Here is a 27,274-nt window from a genome sequence, read left to right as displayed (position 1 = left end):
AAAAATTCTATTCATCATTCCGATTCTCACACATCACACACCATACTTATTTTATTTTAGTTTTCTTTTCTTCTATAATAAATATGTGGTGTATGGATGATGAGTAGAACAACTCAATTAATTTAACAAGAATAAATTAAAATTAAAAATTAAAATATATAAAATATATAGTGTGAGATGATGAGTAGCATCTCTCATTAGAATACGTTGAACCCATGATCTCACATTCTATATTTATATAGATTTCAATATCTTAGAGGAGCCTATTTAGGGTTGGAGAAATTTAGACAAATAAAGTATAACATATGGTATGAGTAAATGTTTTTAACAACATTAAATGCTCAATAAATGATATGGAAATACGGTTAATGTTTTTATTTTTCTCCCACTTTAAATTATGAGTAATTATACATACAATCGTAAAATGTGTAAACGTCATGTAATCTCTTTGAAAAAAATTGGAACCCACTATTAAAAAATTAATTTTTTTTATGTGAATCCTAAATTTTATTCACTTTTTTCAAAACGATTACGTGGCATTTGCACAATTTACAGTTGCAAATATCTTTTCTCTTAAATTATAGAATGAAAATTGACAAATGTATTTGAGGAAAACTTACTTCTCCATGTACCAACTATTGACACGTTGAAAATGATGAAATTTGAAATTCAAATTTTGAATAATTCAAATGAAAAATGACAAAACAAATCTCTTAAGTAAAATTGTAAACATATTACTCCAAATGCATCATTTAGTTATACATATTAGATGAAAGTTAAATAAAATATTGTTATAATTTCGTAAGTAATGAATATTTTCAGTGCGTAGTATCATTATCTTTTGCCCATCTCAAGGACTAGATATTAACGAGAGGACAAATTATTACTCATGCTTTAAATTGGAGGTTAGATGAAAATTCTGAAAGTTGGGGCAGTTATATCGCAATAGAAATGATAGTTTGTGGGAGTGTAGTAGTAGTGTTATTTCAAATTCACACACACAAAAAGGCACAGTAACATAATGGTTCAAGAAAGATCTCATCAACATGATGTGCCTGTAGAAACCATACAGAGCCACTCTAATATCATGATAATTCAAATGTTTGATCCAATTGCAGCTTAAAAGAAGGAGATGTCAAAATAAAAGGAAACAAATAAGTGTGTGTGAGGTATAACTCATACTTTACAACCAATCTATAAGATGAAAGAAATGCTAAGATTAGGGTGTGATTATACATCCCATGGGTTGGAAATGCCGTTGTCACAAGTCTAGACCGCTTTCCTCGACAAATTTAAAACAACCAGAGGCTCATTTATTAAGAGGATGGATACATCACTGAGATGGAAGCCCCGGTTCCTTTCGCTGCCGTGAAAAGAATATGAATCTCATTTCTTTTGAATCGATGATTGACGTATAAGCAAGACCTTTTTTTTGCTTGTTTGGCGGAGGGAGCGAGAAAGAAAAAATGTAACTAGAAATATCATATCCATTTGCTTTAGAACTAAAGAAACTAATAATCTCCTCGTTAGCTTTTCATAGCATCTGATCCCTCATCTCTGAATTTTTCAAGAGTTAAACTGCAGTTGTCCATTGTGCAGGCATCAAGAAGACCATGATTCCAAAGTTTGATCATGAATAACCTCCAACACCTGAACCCACGAGCATATTTATATGACAATTTCAGCTATAAATAAATAAATAAGTTAGCATAAAATGTAAATGACTAAATTCAAGAAAATAGTTAGGCTCTTCAAGTGCTTGACCACAAGGCATAATGTGACTTGGTATAAACGAGCTTGAAGATGTCATGAAGCAGTATGTTGTTCCCAGAGAATGCGGAGGCTAATGATCAAAATATATTTATCCCAGTTGAATATTAAACCTCATTTAATAGAGAAAGCATTCGAATGCTGTACTACACCTGATGAACCGTGTTTGTATGGATGGAAAGTGAGGGAAATTTGGAATTCTAGTTTCCCTCTCTTTTCTTCGGAGGCAAGGTCATCCTGAATTTGACCAATTTTCCCACACTTTCCATCCATACAAACACCGTTCTTCGGGTGTATTACAAATGCCATCCCCTTCAGGTCAAAAAAATATGTCCTCTTATGTGAAGCAGTTCACATCGACTCTAGGGGCACAAGATTTCAATTCTGTAAATGTCCATGAACTCTAATTCAAATGACACTTTCTCCCCCATAAGAATGGCCGGAGGGTGAGATTACTGCTTTTGAGACTCACTGGGTGAATCGCTAACTTACTAGTAAAAGATGAGAAGTATAAGAAGTTGCCATGTAATCAAGTCAGGATTGTTAATCCATATATTTCAAGCACTTCATTTTATTTTATTTTTAAGGGATAAAGACTTCTACTGAGAAAAAAAGGGATTAATCTATAGCAAAGGCCAATTATATGCATGGTACAAGAAAGGCACGCACAAATATTCATGTCTGCTTGTTACATATATTTTGATTCTAATTTGACCTCAGTGTTCCACAACCTGATTATAATTCTTATGCTTGTCATGCGTAGATTGTTCAAATCACCCATAAAAATATTATTGGTGATAGATCAGTTGAAAAGTTGCCACACAAACCCCCCCCCCCCCCCCCAAAAAAAAAAAAAAAAAAAACCAAAAACCAGAAAAAAAATAAAAGAGGAAAAAAGATTAGTCTATATCCTTCTATAGCAGGGCAAATTTAAGCTTCTTAAATTACTAGGACAAAAAAACATACCAAAAGAGAGCTGGAGATGAGATGAGTTCTTGTCCATGAAGCTTCGAAAATGCTTCGCATGCCCAGGAAACATGACCATCTGCCAGCACCCTGCCACAATTAAAGTAATCGTTCCTTCTGTTATTAAAGTTTTCACTCAAGAAAGAATGTGCCTCACTCAAAAAAATAACTGGTGCACCTCGGTGCTATATGAATTTCCTTGACACAGTACATTAAAGGAAAAAAATGAAGACAGAGAAGAAGTGCCTCTCTCATAGCCAGAAGAAAGCAGAAAAAAAAAAAATTAAATCAAATAAAAACATAAACATTGAGAAATATCAGAATGCTACATGTAAAGAAATATAACTACCTTTGCTTTCTCACAAATGAGTTCCAAAGATGCATAAGCTTCTTTTCATCTTTTGTAACATCCACAAAGTCATCAAGCATCTGCAACATGACAGTTTGGTATTAATTTCTGAGTCCTAAAGGGGTTTAACAGTTTGGTATCAACTTGGCTTGCTTGTCTCTGAAAATCATGCAGCCTACTCAAAACTCTGTTTGAAGCAAGGTTTGGGGGGAAGTAATAATAGAAATGCTCTCAAAACTCAATTTTCACACTTACACTTTTATTATTATTATTATTATTATTGGCACCAGGTGTCTAGAACAAATTCATGACTAATCTCCCAAGGGTGCATAGGCCCTCAGCAAGGAGTTTATATGACTCCTCGCTGTTAAAACTCGGGACATCCAGTTTATATGACTCACCCTAGGATCCCTACGCCAACCCTTGGGGTTATACGTGCTTATGCTTTAAAGTGCATAAAGCACATCTCATGTTTTAGGATTAACATTTGTCTGAGCCATGGGCATACATGAACTAAAGTACACTTAATTTTAACTTCCAAACTTTCTAGCTCTAAATTCCTTTGCTAAGCTTGATAATGCTGCTTGCATATCTTTGAAGGTATTAATTCACACAAACAATTAGAGCATATGCTTTCGAAGAGAATGATTCACATAAACAATCAGACACTCAAAATGGTGAAAACATTTAACGGAAATCCTTTTACATAAAAAAGGAGCCTGTGTTATTTGCTTGTTACTAAATTGGAGGGTGTTTTTCTGTTTTTTTTTTTTCTCGATACTAGCATACATAATGCATAAGTGGAGTGAGAACCCTAAGAGTTCTCTTTTTGACAGCCCTTGTTCTCTTCTTTGTTCTTTTTATTCTCACTTTCTGTGTCTTCTCTTTCTGTCCTGTTCAACTAGATAAAATCTTCTCGAAGCAGTGCATTTATTCCTTTGGCATTCACCAATTTATGCAGAAACAATTAGAACCAAAATCTACAGAAAGAAGCAATAAAAATCAGAGATAATTATCAAGCATACCCTTCGATCCTCAAGATCCGCAATGTCATCATCAACTTCATCTTCACTATCCCGGTCTGAAAGTACTTGATCTAATGCCATAGTCTTCAAGTGCACAAATAAGAAAGAATTAGAAATTAAACTAGTCATCTTTGCAGCCACCTATTTTCCTGACATGGTGAAAGACCATGTAGGGTATTTACACTCAACTCTAATCCAAACAAAATATTGTAACTATACTACTGATATAAATAGGTTGTGTCCCTATTTTCCTGGAAAGCCCTTGTGCTCCTTTCTCTTCAAATAGCTTTGTAAAAGATTCTTTCACCAAATATAAATAAGGAAGTCGAAAATATCAATGAAAGCTTCCACTAGCCACTAGAAACTAAGAAAAGGTGAATCATGCCTCTTAGGGAAGATATTCGGCAAACTTGAAATCAGAAGTGTCTTGTAAGAACTAGCACTTCATATGCACAAGACTCGAGTAAGACAGAAACAAATAGAAGAATCCTTGGCTAAATCTTGCTGAAATTCTTAACATCATCATTACAGTAGCTTAGACTTAGAGGCTATGTACCAAATATTAGACTGAAAGCCAATTTTACAATGAGGTCAAGAATTATCAGACACAATCTTTTTGTGTGTGTTTGTATATACATAATTATATCAAAGTTATTAAGAACGAAAGTTATTACAAGTAAATGTGCATCCCATTTGCACGCATACATCAAAGTGGCTACTTTAGAGGAGTTCAAAGTAAAATACACATAAGCTGAGATTAGAAGATCTGAGAATTATACAAGCAAAACCAGCATATAATGCCAGGTGCTAAAAACAGTTATGAGTGAAGGACAATGGTGTGAGGAGCTATGATACAAAGTGGTGGCCCATTTGAAAAGTTCAAAAGAGAAAAAGAAAGCCTGCAAAAGATCAGTTAAAAGAAATGTTCTAATAAACCCCAAGAAAGAGTTGGAAATGATCAAGGACACACAATGCAATTTCTATTAATATTTTAACAACTTTTATTTTTCAATCACACAAGGTCTGTAAGGGCCCAGTTCTAGAAAGCAACTGCGTTGAAAAGCATCTGTGACAGATAGAAGAGTGCCCTACATTATATGAAATTTTCTACAACAAATACAACCTATGCAAACCCCAAAAAAAGATTTTAATAACACGTAAATTTATGAAAAATAAAAAATACAAAAGCAATTTTGCTTATGCTAATGACTCACTCCCTCTGGCTAAATTACAAAATTTATTCAAGCAAACCTATCAGAGAAAAGACAGCCCCCGAATTGTTGAAAAGATGTCCTCCAGAAACTGTATTGCAGCATCAACAGTGATGGAATAATACAAAAACTGTATTTTTTTTACAAGTACAGGGCATGTTAAAGTGGACAAAACTGTATGTTAAGTATAATAAAGCTACGATCAAGTTTAAAATGAGTGGGATATGCATCCAACATCCTAGAACTCAAGCATATAAAGATGATTGATGAAGAAACAAAATTCTGAAAATAGGTCTAAGAATCACTGATTACCTGAACTCTGTGAGAGTGAAAGAACTGTCGCTTCTGCAGGAGTACACGGCTGAAAAAAAAAAAGTGGAAGGTTCATAAATAAATCAGTATGCCCAAAAAATATGTTTCTTAAAAGGGGAAAAAATCTCAAGAAGCACGTCCAAAATTTTTTCCATACTGTAAAAGCACGTCCAGAAGTTCAGGAGTTCAGCATGACAATATTATAAGAGTAAATTCTATTCAAGTAATGACCATAGGACACATGCGATGATGATGATGATCTCAAACTCCAACACTATCAATGTTTTTTCAAATGGTAAACAGGTAGGGTTGCTGTAGATTTTATATTCAAATCTTACAAAACCCCAAGGGGTGGCGTGGTGGTTCTGGGGTGAGCTGTATAAACCGGATGTCTAGGGCTTGAATCTCCGCTATCACACTCTTGGGGCAATAGGAATCAGGATTGGGGAATTTCTCCTCGACTTACCTTAGGTGCACTTGCGGGAAACTCCTTACCAAGGACCTTCCACGCCCGGGATTAGTCAAGATTTTATTCCCGGATACCCGGTGCCAATAAAAAAAAATCTTACAAAGGAAAAATGAAAAAAAAAAAATAACTGAGGCTGAGCTAATTACAATTTGGTAGTATAGTGCAGACAAAAACTACTGTTATTGTGAATTGCTTATTTAAAAGATCAATAAATTGAAAGGCTGGCAGCAGAGTTACCAAAGGCGGACATAAAAAGAAGCGAAATTGACCCTAAATGGAAGGGAGGAACATCAGCCCCTTAATAAAACCTATCTGCTTTTAATGCACAGAATACCAAAACAAATAGGCACATGATTGCAGTTTTCATTGTAAAGTGAAACAAAGGCTTTTCGGAACAAAAATAGAATAAATTTATAAAAGGAGTTCTTTGCAATGCTATTGAAAAGTGGAAATAAAAGAGGCATAACATAATCCTGGTGAACATACTTTCTAGGGTCTGACCGCTCAGCGCTTGATTTCCTTGCTTTGGCAGGGACTGCAGGATCACTTCCAGATACTGATTTAACACATTCAGGATCAACAGAAGATTGAGCCATGGCAATTGAAACGCCAGGAACATTAGAACTGGATGCAACACGCTCTATGCACCCAGCAGCACCAGGATAATCAGGACCATAGTTTCCTCCAACCCTTCCATTATGCATTTCTTTTACACTAGGAAATGACTTGGAAACCATCTCGCCTTTACATGATTGAACATCTGATCCATGAAGTTAAATTTCAGGCTTCCATACTAAATAAAGAAGATGGAACGAAATGGAAACCTTTCCCAAAAATATATTGCAACTTTGCCATCCATCCGCATGTTCAAAGAAAACTAAAAAAAGAGATCTATAATCTGACCTCCCAATGTAGGCAATCAGCACGCTAAATCTAGCGTGGATCTAGAAATACCTAGATCAAACTTTTTTTTTTATAAGTAATTACCTAGATCAAACTAATTCCATATTCGAATTAAATTGTCATGGATTGTTTTTGCAATTAACTTTATGCTTGGTTTAACCATGCAGCAGGAGACAATACCAAATTATTTTGGTATGCCAGTTTGATCAGCTTTTGGTACATGTGTTCGTGCAGATCTAAAATCATTCTAAACTCATCATAACAAGCTCAAGAACGAATGAGATTGCTCATAATCCGTGCTTTACCGTCCAGATATGCAAACAAACATCCCAATAATGGTAGCACCAGTAAAGTTAGAACCTTTCCAGTGAAAAAAGAAATGAATAGGATTAGAGACATGAACGACTTCTATTTCCATGGCAGAATTGCTTAAAAACTAAGGTTGCAAATAAAGAAATGACTATACCATCATCCTTCTCCAAAAAACCATTATGCATATGTTCCCCGACTGGTCTGGGTGAGTCCAACTCCAGGAACTGTACATTAACAAGCTTTTCATTTTGATCAAGTTCCTTTCGCCTAAGCTTTCGAGGCCTTGAGCTGTGCATACCATTCGATTAATATTTTCAATTCTCAGTAAGAAACAAAAACAATTTCAAAATGAAGTTTTAAGCTGTTTCATATGAAAACAGACCAAAACAAAAATGATTGCAGTTTTGGCTCCACTGAAGCAGCTACGGTCTGCACACAAAAATAATTTTTTTTTATAAGTCATCCCTGTATACCAAAATAATTCGACATGATATGATAGTTGGAAAAGAAAATATGCTCTTTGGTTGAAAATAGTTTCTTTTAAAGGTGAAGTGAGCATGATTCTCATTACTGGAGAAGAAAATATTGTTTTCAGCTAGTAATGGTGCAGCAAAATGCATAATTTTCATCACATTAAGGCACCATGTATTCATGCAAGTTCTCAAACAAAACTATAAAAACGTGAGGGGCACCATATACATATGATCTTATCCAAAAGCCCAAAACACATGTGACATGATGGGTGGAATGTGTCCTAGAGAAGATAGCAACTCCCATGCTTCCAGGGTTGAAGTTGGGCAGGGCTGGGAGAGGAGGTCGGATGCATTAGGCTGGCTTGGATGGGAACCACCATTAAGACTAAACCCCAGATTACCCCTGGTTTTTTTCTTTCTTTCTTTTTTTTTTGGTTAGAAGTTCCTGACCCCTGACCCCCTCCACCAAGCTACACCCCTGCATGATCCACAGTTACCTGTCTATATATGAGACATCATGACCATTCTCTCATGAGTCCCTAAGAGAAATCCTTCAGTGCAGATTGTAAGTCAGAAACCAGATCAACTACTTAGCTCCCCATGAACTGCTCTTATCCAACATGTTAACAAACAAGTAATTCAACCTTGATGAAAAGTGTCTAGAATATGTCTAAGGGTGAAAATGGAGTCATTACCTCAGATCTTAATATATCAATCTTCACAGAGACATTCACTGCCTGATACTCTTCAGTTACCTACAAAATATATGTTTCTTGACAGTCTTTCCAGAATGGCTCAATATGCAGCAGGAGACTCGATATTTAAATTACAAACCCAAAACTCAAAGTTGAATAGGTCGTGTGAAGAACACAAATGATACCGAAGACCCTGCATACAAAAATGGAGGCATTGTTTTCAATGGTCATAGAAAATTACTTTGTTTAAGATATAAACAATCCATCGCTATTTTAAGAAACCAAAGCAATAAATTTCATGAAATGATTCAATTGGCACAATTGAAATGGTAGCCTAACAGTTCGTTATGGAAAAAATAAATGGCACTTAACTCCGGAAAAAAAGTGAGCACAAATCATATGCTAATTTTAAATTATAGTTTTACAAGTACAGTAAATAAGTCCCAACAGAGGATAATTTAAAATAGTGGAACTCGTGGGAGAAAATAAAATTTTTTATGGGCATAAATAAATGCTTCAATATCAACATTTCACAGCATGAAGTATTTTAAAACCTAAGATAGAAATCCATCTTTTGAAAAATTCCGAGATTTGCACAGCTTTATGTGAACGATAAAAAATATAAGAAAGTTTCTACTCTTGAACCATCCACTGCACTCAAATTTAGGGGAATTATTTCCTCAACCTAGGGCAAAATAAAAAATTTAATAGTTTCTGTTAAACATGTAATCATGAATGGAATTACAAATAGCCCTATAAAAAAAATGAATGAAATGACAAATAGAACAAAACCAATATGGCAATCCACCTTAAAGCTTGCACATTGCATCAGGCAAAATGGACAACAGAAGTCATCAGTTACTGCATGTTGAAAGAAACATAAAATAGTTAGCATCTGACCAGAATCAAGTTAATTAGCACACATCCTACATCAATAAATTTTATTTATTTATTATTATTATTATAAGTAAGAAGAGATTTTATTAATCCATGTAATATGATGTATAAACAAGCGATAAATTAAGAAAGAATAAAGTTATCACTCACTTCAATATCATTTTCATTTAATATGGTAAGGTATCCAGATGTACTAAGATAAACTAAAGGAGGCAACTTCAATTCAATACCCATGGTCAAACTTGTAAAATACATAAAAAGAGCAACTATTTTCATTTAGTGCCTCTGAGTATTCATCCAAGCAAAACCATTTGAAATAAAAACCTGAAATATTTGCTTTTGAAATGAACATTCCCTTCTACGACCAAGACGTCACATTTAATATCCAGATGTACTAAGATAAACTAAAGGAGGCAACTTCAATTTAATACCCAAAGCCAAACTTATAAAATACATAAAAAGAGCAATTATTTTCATTTAGTGCCGCTGAGTATTCATCCAAGCAAAACTATTTGAAATAAAAACCTGAAATATTTACTTTTTGAAATGAGCATTCCTTTCTACGACCAAGATGTCACATTTGAACTAAGATCTTTGGCCTCAAGCTCCTCACTGAAGATGTTTGACTACACAAACTTTTATTCTATTGCTCCCACATGCTACATCCATTGAAGAAAAAATAATAAAATTTGGATGAGTTTTCTAGGAGTTCCAAATTAGGCAACTTTGATTCGTGGAAAATTGAGTGTGTTGGTGTATTAAGGCATGGATGACTAGCTCTCTCTACCATTGTTCTTCACAATGCCGTGTTTTAATCGTCAGCCATTATAAAAAATCCTTAATTTCCATGACCCGAAATCTTTTTTACCATAAACAATCAACGACAGGGAGTCCTAGGAGCATAGTATCCGTACACAAAAATTTTCTCTCCGTACAAAAAATTTGTTCTCTTCAAACTTATGCTGAGGATGGTGGTGGAGGGTGATTGACGGTGGTTTTCTGGAGTGCTCTTGGAAGGAAAATGACTTCTGTGAGAAGTTTAGTAATTGAGTCTAAGGTGTTTGAGGTTCGGGCAGATGGGAGTGGAGTGATCATCACTGAGAAGGGATGGAAAGGAGTGCAAAATTTGAGGTTGGGTGTGGATACAGTACATTGGGCTTCAAGAACGTTGGAGGATTGTCAAAAGCACAGTGGTAAGGGATATTACTCTGCTCATAGAGAAGGAAGCAGAGCGTTTGTTGCGCAGCAAGGTTCAAACTCCCACGACAGTTATTTGTCTCTGGTGGTTTATAGTGGTGGTGGAAGTCGAAGTTTCATCATCATACCTGGAGACAGAGATGGGAGGGGGTGGAGAAATCTTGCGGTGGCGTTGAGGGAGGTTGGAAGTGGAGGTGGGAAGGGGAGAGACTTTCCGTCTTCATCGGTAGTAGCCTTCACGTCGTCTCGGTCGTATAGGGAGGCTTTGCAGTCAACTCGAGAAGTGCGAAAGTCAGACATGGCAGGCCTAATAAGGGTAGGCGATATTCCTGTTTTGGGAGAAGATCAGAGACAAGATGGAAGTGGCAGGTGGTCTGGGCAAGTAGAGGTAACTATTCTGAGGGAATTACGGGATATGCAGGATTCGTTGGAGGAGATGAGTTCTAAAGTGAAGGGACTTATACGGTGTGTTTTGGGTAAAGAAGAGTCTGGGCTGGGCTTGGGGTGTGGGCTGGAGACAGGGAATAACAAAATAAAGGGAATGGGTCAAGATGGCAGGCCCAAAGGGAAGGCTTAGGTTAGTGGCGTTGGGCCAGGGCCCAAGCCCATTCTCCAGGCAGGTTCTTTCTGGAGAAAGAAACCGCAACCCGCAAGCACAGCGGGGGAGCCAGCGGCACAAACTCCGGCGAAACCTCAATTGAGGTCGTCGAAGATTGTGGTGACTGAGACGGAAGCATCGCCATCGAAAGTAACGCCACAGCCCTCAGTTCCAGTGGTATCGGGTTTTCTGGAGGGACCCGAAATCTCCATGCCGAGTCCGAATCTTGGGTAGCACCCGGCACAGATAAGGGCGACGGCCTACGACGACTCTGAGAAGCCGTCGGCAGTGACGTCGCAGCAGCTTCCGAGTGTTTCGGACATTCCCTCAGTTCCCGTTGTATCGGGTTTTCTGGAGGGACCCAAAATCCTCATGCCAAGTACAGATTTTGGGCAGTGTTTGGCACAGAGAAGGACGACGACTTATGGGGACTCTGAGGAAGGCTCGGCAGTGAAGGAGATGGGAGAAATTGATGAAGGGGAAGGCCTGGAACTGAGTATTTTTACGGAAAGTTGTCTGACCTCAACTGGGCTACCACATAATTGCACGGTGAGTCATGGGATGCCTCTGAATTTGTCACTCTCGGGTCAGGTCAATGTGGATATGTCCTTTGAGGGAGCTAGATCAGATTCGAACGTGGCTGTGGAGTGTGGGAACACATCAGTGATAGAAGGGGAAGGCCTGTTGAAGGCGTTTGATCCAAGCTCAACAGAGGGGGTGGAATCTGTAGGAGATCCTACTCCATTAAGCATGATTCATCCTACTGTTTCAGAGGATTGGGTATTGAAAAAGGTAGAGGAACTTCAAAGTTGCATGGGAATTTCATGTAAGGGCTATGAAGATCAGTTTAAGGCACTGATTATAGCCATTGAGGCAGGACAACATGGGGCAGGATTAAAGAGAGATGGGGAGTTGAAGAGATTGACGTGGTCCATTAATTATGAAGGGAAGGAGGGGAGTGCAAGTCGTGGAAGAAACAAGGGGAGGGCTGGAACAGTTGATAAATGAAGCCCAGAATTTTGTGCTGGAATGTTAGGGGGCTGAACGAGATAAATAAACGTCTTCGAATAAAAGCTTTATTAAGGCAATGGAAAGTGGACATTATTTGCCTACAGGAAACAAAGTCGAAGCTTATCACTAGAAGAATTATTCGGAGCATATGGAGTTGTCAATATGTAGGCTGACTATATTTACCCTCGGAAGGGGCCTCGGGGGGTATTTTGATCATGTGGGATAAGAGGGTGGTGGAGAATATTGATGAATTTGTGGGAGAATACTCGGTGGGGTGTTACTTTAAAAATTCTGAAGATGATTTTTTATGGGCATTTGTTGGGGTATATGGTCCTAACTTGGGCAGTGAGAGGAGGTTGCTTTGGGATGAACTTGCTAGCCTATGCTCTTGGTGGGAGGTCCCATGGTGTATTGGTGGAGATTTTAAAGTCACAAGATTTTTCAGTGAAAGATCAGGGGAGGGACGACAAAATCAAGCTATGGTGGATTTTTCGAATTTCATTTTTGAGGTAGGTCTGATGGACTTACCATTAATGGGAGGAGATTACACTTGGTCTAATAATCAAACCTAGTCAAGACTGGACAGATTTCTCATTTCTCCTTCATGGGAGATACATTTTCCAGAGGTAAGTCAAACTAGGCTTCCAAGGTTATGCTCTGATCATTTTCCTATATTGTTAGACTGCGGTGGTGTTCAAGGGGGTAGAAGGCTATTCAAGTTTGAGAATATGTGGTTAAAGATGGAGGGTTTTGTGGACTTGGTCAAACAATGGTGGAATTCATACCTTATCGAAGGCAATCCGAGTTACGTATTGGCTGGAAAGTTGAAAGCGTTGAAGAAGGATTTGAAGACTTGGAATGAACAGGTAGTTGGTAATGTAATCTCGCAGAAGAAGAGTTTGTTCCAAGAGTTACAAGGCTTGGAAGAAGTAGGGGATGAAAATAACAGAAAAGTTCAAGTAGTAGCTGATTTAGAAAGACTGACTCTAATGGAGGAGATTTCATGGAGACAAAAGTCAAGGGCTTTGTGGCTTCGGGAGGGGGATAAAAGCACAAAGTTCTTTCATCGTATTGCCAATGCTCATAGGAGGTTTAACTCCATTGAGTCCTTGAACATAGATGGAAATGTTTCCTCAGATCAGGTGGAGATAAAGGAGCATGTGGTTGGGCATTTTGAACATTTGTTGTCAGAACCTCATTCATGGAGGCCTTCTGTAGATGGACTAGCCTTTGAAGTCATTGATCAAAATAGTATGGCTTGGGTGGAGAGACCATTCGAAGAGGAAGAGGTACATCAAGTAATTAAGAAAATGAACAAAGATAAAGCTCCAGTCCCGGATGGTTTCACTATGGCTTTTTTTCAGAAGTATTGGGAGGTGGTGCGTGAGGAAGTAATGCTGGTTTTTCAGGAATTCTTCACTTTTAGTAGATTTGAGAAAAGCTTAAATGCCACATTCATTGCATTAGTCCCTAAAAAGGCCGGTGCAAGAGAGGTACAAGATTTCAGGCCGATTAGTCTCGTGGGCAGTGTGTATAAGATACTTGCCAAAGTTCTGGCTAATAGGATGAGCACGGTCATGGAGAAGATTATCTCTAAGTCCCAAAATGCATTTGTGAGAGGGAGGCAAATTTTGGACTCGGTTCTTATAGCTAATGAATGTTTGGATAGTAGGATCAAGTCGGGAGCTCCAGGTATTTTATGCAAACTTGATATGGAGAAGGCCTATGATCATGTTAATTGGGATTTTCTGATATATATATGCTGAGTAGATGCGGGTTCGGGGAAAAATGGAGGAAGTGGATGAAGTATTGTGTGTCAACGGCTCGTTTCTCAGTTCTGGTTAATGGCGATCCTGTGGGCTTCTTTAATAGCTCGCAGGGTCTAAGACAAGGTGACCCACTATCACCCCTTTTATTTGTCTTAGTAATGGAGGCTCTAAGTCGTATGGTGACAGCGGCAATAGAATGAGGATTTTTTTCAGGGTTCTCGGTGGGAGATATTCACGGCTCAACCATTATTTCTCACCTTTTGTTTGCAGATGACACTTTGTTATTTTGTGAGGCAAATGCAGGACAAATCAAATCTTTGAAGGCCATTCTACTTTGTTTTGAAGCGGTATCTGGATTGAAGATTAATCTTGCCAAGACGGAGATGGTTGCCGTTGGCAATGTTAGCAATATTAGAGGGTTGGCGAATATTTTGGGTTGTGGGGTTTCCTTATTGCCATTGAAGTACCTTGGACTCCCATTGGGGGCTTCTTTCAAAGCTAAAAGTATTTGGGAGGTGGTGCTGGAAAAATTTAAGCGTAGGTTGGTCGGGTGAAAAAGGTTGTATCTTTCTAAAAGGGGGAAAATCACACTTATTAAGAGTACCTTATCCAATCTCCCCACATATTACTTATCTTTATTTCCCCTACCCGCTAGTATTGCTTCTAGAATAGAGAAGATCCAACGTGATTTTTTGTGGAGTGGACTAGGAGAGGAGTTTAAGTTTCACTTAGTAGGGTGGGATCAAGTATGCTCTCCTTTGAGAGACGGTGGATTGGGGGTTCGGAATGTGAGGGCGTTCAATAAGGCACTATTAGGTAAATGGTTATGGCGTTACAACCATGAGAGGGGTACTTTATGGAAAGGGGTGGTTGACATGAAGTATGGTAGTGAAAGGGGGGGTTGGTGCTCTAAAGAGGGGAGGGGACGTATGGTGTGGGGCTATGGAAGTATATACGAAAAGGTTGGTGCTCCTTTGTTAGTAATACTCGGCTGCGTTTGGGGGATGGTAGTAGGATTAATTTCTGGCAAGATGTGTGGTTGAGAGACACGGCCTTGAAGGATGCTTATCCTATGATTTTTAGAATTGCACGGGAAAAAGAAGCTATGGTGGCTGATTTGCGGGTTATTAATCAAGGTTCACAGGAGTGGAACATCAGCCTTACTCGAGATGCACATGACTGGGAAGTGACGGTGCTGGTGGAATTTCTGAATATGCTGTACAACATTTCTATTGCTGTCACAACGGAAGACATGATGGAATGGCGACATTCTAGAAAAGGAAAATTCTCGGTATGCTCTTTTTATGACTCTATTACTATGCATCAAAGGCACAATTTCGCTTGGAAGAATATATGAAGGACTAAAGCACCTACAAAGGCTGCATTTTTTGTCTGGACGGCAGCTCTAGGGAAGATCATGACCATTGAGAATCTTCGAAGACGTGGCCTTATTATTATGGACAGGTGCTGTTTGTGCATAAATAGTGGTGAAACGGTGGACCATTTACTTTTACACTGTGAGTTTGCCCAAGATATTTGGACTTATTTTCTCAGTAGAATGGGTATAGCATGGGTGATTCCGGGTAGGGTGGTTGATTTGTTAGCAATTTGGAGAGGGATCACAGGGACACCACAGATTGCAGCCGTGTGGAAGATGGTTCTTATATGTATTTTCTGGTGTATTTGGAATGAAAGAAACGAGAGACTCTTTGAGGATCATGAATGTTCCTTGGAAGAGTTTAGGAGTTTTTTCTGGAAGACTTTGTTTTTGTGGGCCATTGCTCTTGATTGAAATGGTCGCAGCTTCCATGATTTCCTTGTAATTGTTCCTAGTGCTTAAAGAGGTGTAATCACATGTATACTTCTAGTATACCTGGGCTATGCCTACTTTTATTAATGAAATAACTTATTACTTATCAAAAAAAAAACAATCAACGACAAAGTCAAAATTGATTCAACTAGCAACTTCTGGAACCTCTTAATTTTCAATATCCTGCACTCTTCAGCCATCAAAATCTAGACATTTGAAACCAAAGTCAATGTACAAACCCTACCTTTCTTCCACCTTTTTAAACACTAAAATCATTGGTTTCTCCTCACTTCTGTCCACCAAATAAACAAACTAAGACAGTTGACAATATCTGTCCTATATCTCCACTATTGACAACATAAACAGTAAAGGTCGTAATTACATAAATCACAATCAATAGGTAGCATGACTAACTAGGATGAGCCTGATTCTAACTAAGCTCCCTAAATTTCTCAAATAAAGCTAAAGAGCTATGTAAACACAAGGCAACAAAAAATCAAGGGTATCAACATGTTTTTATGTTCTCCTTGGCAGGTATGAAAAGCATGGCGGACCATCATCTACACATGATGACATGGTGTGGTGGAAAGTTCATCGTTCCCTACTAGTCCAATGAGCTTCATCATGCTGACCCCCACAAGGGAACCAAAAAAGTGTATGTATTGAATATGCAGGGAAATTATGTGGCTGAAGCATGATATAACACCCAGTTCTTCACCATAAGAAGAGGCTAGTTAGCTTGAGAATACAAGAGGATTCTTACCAACACTTGCCCTCGAATGTCCATGAAGTTAAGAAATTCAGAGATGCTCAACCATTTTTGCATAGTTGAAGGTCGTCAAAGTCCCTTTTTTTCAATAAGCAATAGTGTAGACTCAGGATGCCAAGGGGATGCAACCCACAGACACTTGTATAAAACAAATATTGCACCATCATCCAAAAGAAAAGACAAGAAAATGTATGAAATAATAAGAAATCAAATAATCTGGGAAAGAAGAATGTGGGAAGCAAAAAGGACTTAACCAATAAAATTAGGAAATCCCAACGGGTATATGATAGGTGCAACATATTTGGCTGTATTACCTACCCATTTACAGCCAATTGACTTGGGCCATGATTGATGATTTAGCCAACTGACTCAAGGTTTCCCCAGACATATCAAGCTTTAATATAAAGTTTGACAATGAAACTCTCCAAAAAAATTGCAATCACAACTAGTGACAAATTGAGCACATCCAATTGTAGTTGACATATGGGTGTTGAAATCAGCAACCCATTAAACATCAAAAGAACTCTCACCCCCCTATCAAGCAGTTCAAGACCAGTTTGAGATTTTCAACTTGATTTTCCACCATTCAGCTGCTTCATTTACCAGCACACTATGTTGACAGATCCTAGGGTACAATGCAGGGTGGCTCAATATATTTTGTGGCCTATGGCAAACAATTAAGATGATGCCTTGATTTAATAATAATAATTTATATTCAATATAAAATAATGAAATTTTATTTAAAAACAGCTCTTAGACTTTTGAGAAGCAAAATTACAAATCAAATTTTTATATTCAAATTTTCTGGTATACAACAATGAGTACAATTAATGAGATAAGCTGAAGATTATGCATATAAATACAAGGAGAATATAATTATAATCCTTAAATCGATAGACAGAAACAAAGAGTTCAGACATTACATATTGGCAGGGAAGAAAAAGGGGGGAAACCATTCTTGATTAATTTAATTTTATCATTCTATGTCCCTATTAACCAAACAACTCACCAAACCAAACCTTTTAGTACTAGTATTGTCTGCAGGTAATGTACTTGGAGTGACATGTATGATGGACTGGAACCAATCAGCATACCGAAAAGATAAGATAACATGGGAATATCCATTTGCAAGCACAACAAAATCATTAACGGACAAAAAGAAGTATATAAAAGGTGTTCAGAAAGATGGAATATGGAGTTTGATTATATGACTCATAATAAATAAGGTCATAGAAACAATGTACCATGCTGAAGCGACAAAGAACATTCATACATACCTTCAGTCTTCTGTAGCATGTTGTTGTAATCTCTATAGTTGAAAATTACAATTCCAGCCTTCAATCTATTCAAGAATATACAGCCAAGGATATTAACCAGCCATTAGAGCAAACAAAGAAACCAACGACACATCAGATTAGCACATTGATGATAACAACGTGAACTGAAAATGTTTCTTTAATTTTTCTTTCCGTCGGCAAGCATACTTTTTATGCACTAATACGAGACCAATTTAATTCAAAATAATGGAGTGAAAGAGGTAAAGAAAGACCTAAAATAGAATGATTAGAAATAGAGAATATGTCAAATAGGAAGGCAACAAAGAGTTATTTTTTATAGGAGGATGGAATGGTAGAAAAAAATACTTGTGGCTCACCCCTACTAGTTGATGAAAAATCATAGAGCCAACACCAATTCAATTGGGATTGAGTTGACTTGTAATATGAAATGGGAATATAAAATTGATTAAGTTGAGTTGAGTAGGATATGTAAGCATAGGGTAATAGATTTTTGGGGGGGCAAGTTATAAGAAATAATATTGAGGGAAAAAGCTCCAACGAGATTTTCTGTGGAGTGGACATGGCGACGAGTTTAAATTTCACTTAGTTGGTTAGGACAAGGTGTGCTCTCCAATGAGGGGTGGCGGGTTGGGCGTTCGCAATTTGAGGGTCTTCAACAATACTCTCCTTGGGAAATGGCTGTGGAGATATAATTATGAGAATGAAGCATTATGGAAGGTGGTAATTGATACTAAGTACGGGAGTATAAGGGGGGGTTGGTGCTCTAATGAAGTTCAAGAGGCATATGGAGCGGGGTTATGGAATCATATCCGGAAAGGTTGGAGGTCTTTATCTAGCCACACTAGGCTGTGTATGGGGATGGTAATAGAATCAGCTTATGTTTGGGTTGGAGATACGGCTCTTAAGGATGCTTATCCCTCTATTTTCATAAATGCATGGGAACAAGATGCTTTGGTGGCTGACTTGAGGGAAATTACTAATGGCTCACAACAGTGGAATGTCAGTTTCATTAGGGAGGCACATGATTGGGAGGTTGGTGTTCTTGTTGAGTTCTTTAACTTGTTATACACCATTGGAACTGATGATACAGTGGAGGATAAGTTGGTTTGGTCTCCTTCTAGTAAAGAAAATTTTTCTATACGCTCTTTCTATGAGGTTCTCACTACTCAAACTAGTAATCACTTTCCATGGAAGAGCATTTGGAGGAGTAAAGCACCTCGTAAGGCCACTTTTTTTGTTTGGACTGCATCCTTAGGGAAGATTTTGACCATTGACAATCTAAGGAAATGTGGGTTTATCCTTATTGACTAGTGTTGTATGCGCAGAAACATCAGCGAAACAGTGGATCATTTACTTCTACATTGTGAGTTTGCAAGGGCCTCATGGAATTACTTTTTCAACAAAATGGGATCAGCATGGGTTATGCCAGGGAGGGTGGTTGACCGATTAGCTAATTGGAGAAGGATCAAGGGGATACCACAGATTGCAGTTGTGTGGAAGATGGCTCCCATTTGTCTACTTTGGTGCATTTGGAGTGAAAGGAATGAACGAAATTTTGAGAATCGAGAGCGCTCCTTAGAAGAGTTTAAGTTTTTTTTTTTTTTTTTTTTTCCTGGAAGACTTTACTTTATGTGGGCCATTGTCATAGACTTTAATGGTCTCAACTTTCATGATTTCCTTGTAACCATTTCTAGTTCCTAACTAGGTGTAATCACATGTATACTTCATGTGTACTTGGGTTATCCTTATTTCAATATCAATAAAATATCTAGTTATAAAAAAAAAATGGGATTGATTTCTTTATCAGTGTGTTATCGTATAAGTGAAAGGAGAGCAAAAGAAATTTCTACCTCCATGACAACCTTCTATCATATAGAGCATACAGCTGACCTAGAATTCATTACAATTGTATCTTCCTTATCTTAATACTACTATATTTCCGATAACACCCCCCTTAAGCGAGAGAATATATATCACATATGCCAAGTTTGGAACAAATAAATTCTAATCGACAAGACAAAAACTAGTAACATATCAACCAATTGGTCTCAAAATTTCATGACTATTGTAATATATCTCCTATTAGCATTTTGTCTTAGATGAAATGAAAATCAATTTCAACGTGTTAGATCTTTAATGGAAGAAGGGATTAGATGCAATGTGTAGGCAACCTAATCAAAGAACGGTACAAATGGAGTAGGATGAGTCAATGCCTTGTACTCTACTTCTACACAAGATCACACCGCCATTGTTGTGTCTAACTTTTCCAAGCGATCATGTTACCACCTAAGAGCATTAAATATCTTGTAGTAGACCATCTATCTGTTTCTGTAAACCTTCTACCTTGAGGTTTCCGTGTGGGTCTATACAGTAGACCAAGATCAGTGTCTCTCATCAGAAGTTGAATGATATGAGTGACAACTTCTCAATGTAGAAACCTAGGATCCTCCAAGAACAGACTAATAACACTAACTACATATGACATATGTAGCCTGCTTTTTTTTTATAAGTAATAATAAACATACATAGACTGCTGATGGTAAGACATCTCAACTTTCCAGCTAAGCGACAATAGCTGCTAGGATGCTCCAATAACTTGCCTTATGATTAGTTTCAAATTAGGATACCGTAGGACTATCAACGAATTGAGCACCTAATAGACCTGTTTCCTCCCAAAAATCAAGAACATATTTCCTCTGATTGATACCCTCCTGAAAACTGCAACTTCAATACAGAGAGGTATTCAAAGTTTAAATAAGTCTTTGTTAAGAAATAGGTGCTGCAAAAATTGTTTCAACTTCGTAATTGCTCTCGAGCTATTCCCAATAATCACAATACAATCCACATATACTATAAGTAGAATGTAACCCACATCAGTACGCATTTGAAATATTGAATGATCTATTTGACATTTGTGGAGATTGAATTTTAATATCGCAAAAAAGAAAAATTCCAAATTATGCCCTTGGTGGCTGTTGTTAGACAATATCGAGTGTTGTTACCCTATATACACTACCTCAATGCTACCCTTGAACGAAAAACCTAGGTGCCTGCTCCATGTATACCTCCTTGAGTAAATTTACCAAGAAGGAACACATTCTTAATATCCAACTAAAACAATGGGCAGTCAATTTTAGCAGCAAGGGAAATCAACACCCAAGCAAAGGAGATTTGGCAACCACAGGGAAAGTCTCCTCATAATAAATATTGCAAGTTTATTTATAGTATTTGGCCATCAACCAGGCTTTTACAAGGAGGTAAGAAAATAAGATCCCAAGTCCTATTCTGATGTATAGCAACATCACATAGCTTGCCTCCAACCCGAGCTAGATATCACATCTTAAGGATAGGAATATGGGAAGTAGGAGGTAAAGCATGAAAAAGAAGGAGAAAATGTATGAAAAGAACCAGTCACAGATAGGATGCTTGGTGACACAAGAGCAGGTACCTTCCTAGAGAGCAATAGGTAGCAATTCTAAAACATTGGGGAGACTTGGATCCAATGATGGTGAGAAAGATGTGGAGGCATAGAGTTGATTGTAGCGAAGACAAAAGTACACTAATAATAGAGTTGTAGGACATGGTGGTGAAGATTATGAAGTAGAAGATTGCTTAGAATCATGTGGACATGGGATGAGACATAAGCACGCCAATAATGGAGTTGCATGATGAGTCGAAAGTGTAGTCATCATGACATTGAACTTCTCAAAATACGATGGGGATTCAAAGAATGTGACATCAACATTAACAAAATATTGCCTAAAAAGGGACTATAGCAACAATATCTATTTTTTTTTAGACTAACCAAGGAACACATGCTTATTAGCACGAGGATCAAGCTTCTTACATCCAGGGATAATATTATATAAAACAAACACACCCAAAAACCTTCAATGGCATGGAGAAGACTAGGGAGGTACAAAATAAGATGGAGTGAGGGGGCTTTCCCTAAAGTGCAGAGGAAGGCATAAAATTACTCAGATATCGCATAGTAAAAAATGCATCACTCCAAAAAAATTTAGGAACATGCATGTGAATTGCAAGACTTCTTACAATGATGATTCTTTCGTTCAACCATACCTTTTGTTGTGGTGTGTGAACGCAAGATGTCTAATGAATAATGCCTTTATCAAATAGATACATTGAAAAAGGAATTTACTCGTGTTCTTTACATAGTCAAACGTAAAATTCCTTTATCTAAAAGAAAATAACAAAGATTGGGGTGCTTGAAGAGGAGAGGCAAGGGCCATGTCCATATGGTAAAAGCCACCAACTTCAAGCCCTACACCAATCATTCTTTTCGTCATGGGATGTTGCAATATATAGAAAACAAAAACAAAAACTTATAGAGCACTGAAGAGAGTGAGTAATTTTGCATATAGAAAATAAATTGAAGGAGGGGGTTTTTCCCCCCTATCGGTCAGGATAGCAAGCCCATGAGGGACCGCAGGGGAAGCAAGTCAGAGAACCCGGCCAAGCCCAATGCCCAACGACCCTCCACTAAAAGGAGTCAGTGGGCCTCTGCAGAGTACTCGGCCCACGAGCAAAACCCACCCACGAAGTAACTTACGTGTAGGGAAAGCGGACAGCAGGGGTTGATGGGACTCGCCGCCCTGACACCACCCCGATAACACTCTACCTCGGGAACTTGCACAGGCAAGTGGACAAGAAATATGGAGAACCCTTGATCTCCTAACAACAGGCATGGAGGGGCTTAACAATGAGCATCCATAGGAAAAAGTGAGTCATGGAGCCATGTCGCATTAATGACGCCGCCCCAAAAGCCATGCTGCATTAAAGGACTCTAACTAAGCAAACAGTTGAAGTGACATGGAGTCCCTGAAGCCAGGTGTGAGTTGTCCCCACCCAGAAACCTAGTATAAAAGCTGACTCCCAGGTACGAAGAACTCTATCTGATTCCTCTAAGCTCACGCATGAACTACTAAGGAGATATATTAACTTTAACATCAGAGACTCTCAGGCCTCCACCAAGGTTCCCCACTCTCCGTGTTTTCTCAATTGTGCAGGTGAAAGACTCAAGACCCAAGTTGCTGGAACTCTGCCCAAAGGCGTACGAAACACAACGTTAACAGAAGGAAAAACCATGAATATATAGGATAGACAACACGTCTATATTAAGAGCAATATCTATTGTTCCCAAGCTGGGAACTTTAGCTAGGGCACTATCAACAAGAGTAATGCTTTGAGGCCAAGAAACCGGATGATAATGAGACAAGGAATTATACAACCAGTCATACGTTCAGTTGAACCAAAACTGATGATCCAAGGATATTGAATGGGAATACAAGACAGAGAAGTGCAATGCCTAACAGGGAAGAATAGCCATGGAGGAGAAAGTGGCCCACTAATGAGCTAAGAACTTTGCATAATCAACTCAAGAAATTGGAATCATCTCAGAATCTGGTGTAATACTAAGGTTAGAGAGGAGTCTTGATGATGAAGGTAGCTTATCCCGAGAAGTAAAGGCATGATGAACTAACCCATATGGCTTTCCATGTAGATCTCAACAATAATTGATATAATGATTAGCATGACCACAATAGATACATATACAAGATTCGCGACCTCAAGACAACTCTTCGAGAGTCATGACCACCATGTGAACCATGACCAGCTCGACCATCATGTGCACCATGTAAGCTGCCAAAACTACCATTACAATCAACAAAGGCAGATCGGTTCCCACAATTATTGGAACTCGATGGAGGGTTACTATAAGTCAATGTATCCAGCTGAACTACTATAAAATCACCTGAAACACCACCATGAAGGGCCTAAGCTATGGGAAATCAATTGAAACAGCCGAAAAACAAGAGAAGAGGCTGAAATATAAAAAACAAGACAATACTACACCGATACGGGCTAGAAATCGATAGAACCAAGCTAAATATGGAACTCAGTTGACTCATAGGATTCAAAAGTTGGTCACCTAGTTGAATGCTAAGTGAAACGTTCAGAGGATTATCTTGTTGCTAGTTTTTTGTCCCTTTTTCCTAGTTGGACGAGTATCCTTCCATCTTTTCTTTTACGGTACCAGGATGCTCAATTACTCTGATTGACACATATGATCCAGAAAATGTTAAGAGTAAGTTAGACTGCACGGAAGATAAACTTAAACAATCTATTAGCAGAGAAAAAGTTTCTCATTGGAAGACGAGCCCTGATGCCAAATATAGAACATTTCACCGGTCTTAAAAAATACACACAAAATGATACAAAGGGCCCAAATTAACACATTTGTGGGTTCTGATTCCAGTAGAAAGATGGGGTGGATGTAGACATGGATTTTCATATGACTAATATATTTTTGATAATTAGATTTTAACATGGAATCCATACCTCCTTTTACGCCTTGCTTGTAATTTGTAATGCAAACATCTTCGAAGAAATGAAGGCTACAACAAACAAAATGCATTAGAAAGTAGAAGGCTAGAGTGCACGCAGGTGACCTAGAATTTTGAGCACCCAAATAATTCACGTATGTAGGGTGCCAACTGCCAACAAGTGAAGGGCGTGCAGTGGAGAAGATTGAGCCCATATTAGCATCAGTATCAAGATGATCGAGCTTATAATATAAAATTCTAAATAAGGTAATTGGTACTATCTTGAATTTCCTTGGAAGGGTTGTATCTCATAGTGTTTCAGCACTCATGCTACACAATAAAAGAATAACACTTCGGTGCTTTTAGAGTATAATGATTCCAAACTAGACATTCTTAAAAAACATAAACGAGCTAAAGATAACTTGAAAGGATTCTGCAAGATAGTACATTGTGTAAAGCACGGCGCTGAAGAATATTGTATAGTTCAACAGGCTTGCAATATATTAGTAGACTCTCTTCAGCTGCAGTTTTCTTTTCTACAGACAATTGAGCACAAGAATTCTGACGGCACATCTTATCCGCAATCCCAAACCGAAGCAAGAGAGAGTTGTGCTGAGACCAAATATAAGCGTTATACACGACATAAAAAAAACCTGGAACCCATGAATTTAACAGAACATCAAAGCTGTAATTAACATAAATGCAACAGTATTTTTACAATCGGATCACAGAAAATTATTAATTACTCCCAGGTAAAGATCTCATGTCAACAGAAAACAAACAACTTTCAAAGCAGAAAATCCAGCCCAATAAGTTTCCAACTAAAGAAGAAACTTTGCTTTGTTTATCATACCGAGAATCATACTTTTCTTTTGTTGGGTACATGGGAACTACATCTGTATTAATTAAAGAATATAATGGAGTTGCATTCAACATAATTAACACCGAAACATAAAATTCCATTCCCACAAACACATTATATGATGAGAAGGCTCACCGGATCGGATTATGGGTCGTAAGTCGCCGTTTGACTCTGAAATTTAGGCAAAGAGGGCCAGCGAGCCGGAAAGATAGACGTTAGGTTTTTGGTAAGTCATTAGGTTAGATAATTAGAAAAGTAGATCCTTTTACTTTATTTTAATTTATTTCTTCTTTTTCCATTTTTTCTGTTTTAAAAATATTGTCTTTTAAGGAGTAAAGGAAAAGTACGTTGCTTTTTGCGCTCCAATTTCCAAAATAGACGTGATGCAATTTGACGTAGATTATAATTTCTTATAATTTTTTAGTTTGAATGGTTTTTTTATAGTTCGAAAGACATATATACAAAATTCCTGATAAAAATTTAGAAAGTACTATAGCAATTAAAAGATATCTTACACAGATAATTTTATGAGATTTTTTTGTAATTATGACTGTTTATTCAGGTTGAATTTTTTTAGGCCCGGTCCAGAATTCAGGAAATTAGATTCTGATTTTGGGTTCCAGGCAAAACCCGAATTGTAAAATTTTGGTACATCCGGCTCGGGTATCGAGTTTTACAATCTGATATCCGGTTTTTTTTCCTTTTTTTTTTTTTTTTTAGTTTGAATGTTTTGATGTTGAGAAAAAAATTTGTAACCTTAAATTGTACAACCGTCGTGTAATTATTTTGAAATAAATAAATAAAATATAGGACTCACATTAAAAAATTAAACTCTACTTTTTTTCAAAACGATTATGCACCGTTTATACACTTCATAATTATATATAAAATTACTCTTTTATGTTTTTAGAAATTGGAACTCTTTCAAAATTTGTTTCATGTCAACCCAATACAATAAAGTGTTATGAAAACTATGGACTGGTTTGTTTTTATAATCATTCTTTATCTTATTTCATCTCATTTAATCATTACAATTTTTTTAAATTTTTATACAAAATAAAATAAACAATTTAACTTTTTTAAATCTTAAAATAAAAATTATATTAAAAAATTATATTCTAATAGTATTCTATTTAACTTTTAATTTTTATCTCAACCCATTTTATTTCATCTGATCTACAAAAACAAAGGCATATATCTTTTGGTGGTGATCTGTTTCTACTTTTCACCTATAAAATATAAAGAAAAATTTTATTCATAAGCCTCACATATCACATATCATTTTTTTTTGTTATTTTTTATTTATTAAATGTGTGATATATAGATGATAAGTAGATGAATTTAATTGTTTTAAGAAAAATAAAACTAAAAAAATTTAAAAAAATTATAATGTATAATATATGAAGCTTGTGAATAGCAAAGCTCAAATATACACACATGTCGTGAGAAAAGCAAAACTATAATTCTTAAAACGTTAACATGTGTTAAGTGACTATAATCAAACTGGATCAGCCTTCTCGTACAACGTGACAAGTCCGTATATAGCAGAAAATCTCTACATAGCAAACTGGATCCAGTCCGTGACAAATTGGATCAGCCTAGCCTGAGAGTTGAGGAGGGTTTAGGCAGAAAATCTGTATGTAGCAATCCATCCATTTGTAAAGACAAACAACAAAACATTCAAATTGAAAAAAGAAAAGAAAAAAATGATCCGGGCTAATCCGGTCCGCCCGGATATATCAGGTTCTCAAGCCGGAATCTAGATGAACAATCATATTTGTGACTAAAATATTTTCTAAAATTTATAAAAAATGTTCGAGACCGAATTTGATGTAAATTAAGATTTCTTATCATTTTTTATTTGAACAGATTATACAATTCACATAGAGATAGACATTGTATTGTATGTAGATCCTGATAGAAAATTATAGAAGATATTTGAGGCAAAAAATTATAAAAACATCTTACTCAATTGATATTGCCCTTCTTAAATATTTAAAAAATTGGTTATTTAGAAAAGAGTTGCCTCAAATGCTAAACATGGACATTTTACTCAGAGCTGTTTGGATAGTAAGATAAGATTATTTTAGATGAATTGAATAAAATATTATTTTTTAATATTACTATTATTTTAAGATTTAAAAATATTGAATTATTTATTATATTTTATATAAAATTTTAAAAAAATTATAATTATAAGATAAAATAAAATGAGATGATTTATGTATCCTTAC

General features: G+C 37.0%; 1 protein-coding gene across 2 annotated transcripts; it reads right to left on the bottom strand.

Annotated features, from left to right (window-relative positions):
- Positions 1-1,019: 1,019 nt before the first annotated feature.
- LOC108994385 (polycomb group protein EMBRYONIC FLOWER 2-like) lies at positions 1,020-25,292 on the bottom strand. Of its 2 annotated transcripts, XM_018969568.2 has the most exons (15): positions 25,176-25,292; positions 24,626-24,790; positions 24,195-24,250; positions 17,814-17,878; positions 9,294-9,346; positions 8,625-8,678; positions 8,486-8,545; positions 7,700-7,746; positions 7,472-7,605; positions 6,589-6,862; positions 5,634-5,682; positions 4,111-4,194; positions 3,086-3,165; positions 2,737-2,826; positions 1,020-1,650 (listed from the first exon to the last, which is right to left on the bottom strand). In XM_018969568.2, the coding sequence occupies exons 2-15, from the start codon at positions 24,749-24,751 to the stop codon at positions 1,527-1,529; spliced, it is 1,296 nt and encodes a 431-aa protein (XP_018825113.1). In that variant the 5' UTR covers positions 24,752-24,790; positions 25,176-25,292; the 3' UTR covers positions 1,020-1,526. The 2 variants fall into 2 exon arrangements, with proteins under 2 accessions (XP_018825113.1, XP_035549942.1); XM_035694049.1 differs by lacking the exon at positions 24,195-24,250 and having other exon boundaries at positions 25,176-25,288.
- Positions 25,293-27,274: the final 1,982 nt, after the last annotated feature.

This window comes from Juglans regia, chromosome 9 (assembly GCF_001411555.2).
Source record: "Juglans regia cultivar Chandler chromosome 9, Walnut 2.0, whole genome shotgun sequence".
In the NCBI taxonomy this organism is placed as follows: domain Eukaryota; kingdom Viridiplantae; phylum Streptophyta; class Magnoliopsida; order Fagales; family Juglandaceae; genus Juglans; species Juglans regia.
Note: the sequence above shows the minus strand (reverse complement) of the source record. Positions and strands in the feature narration are given on the sequence as shown.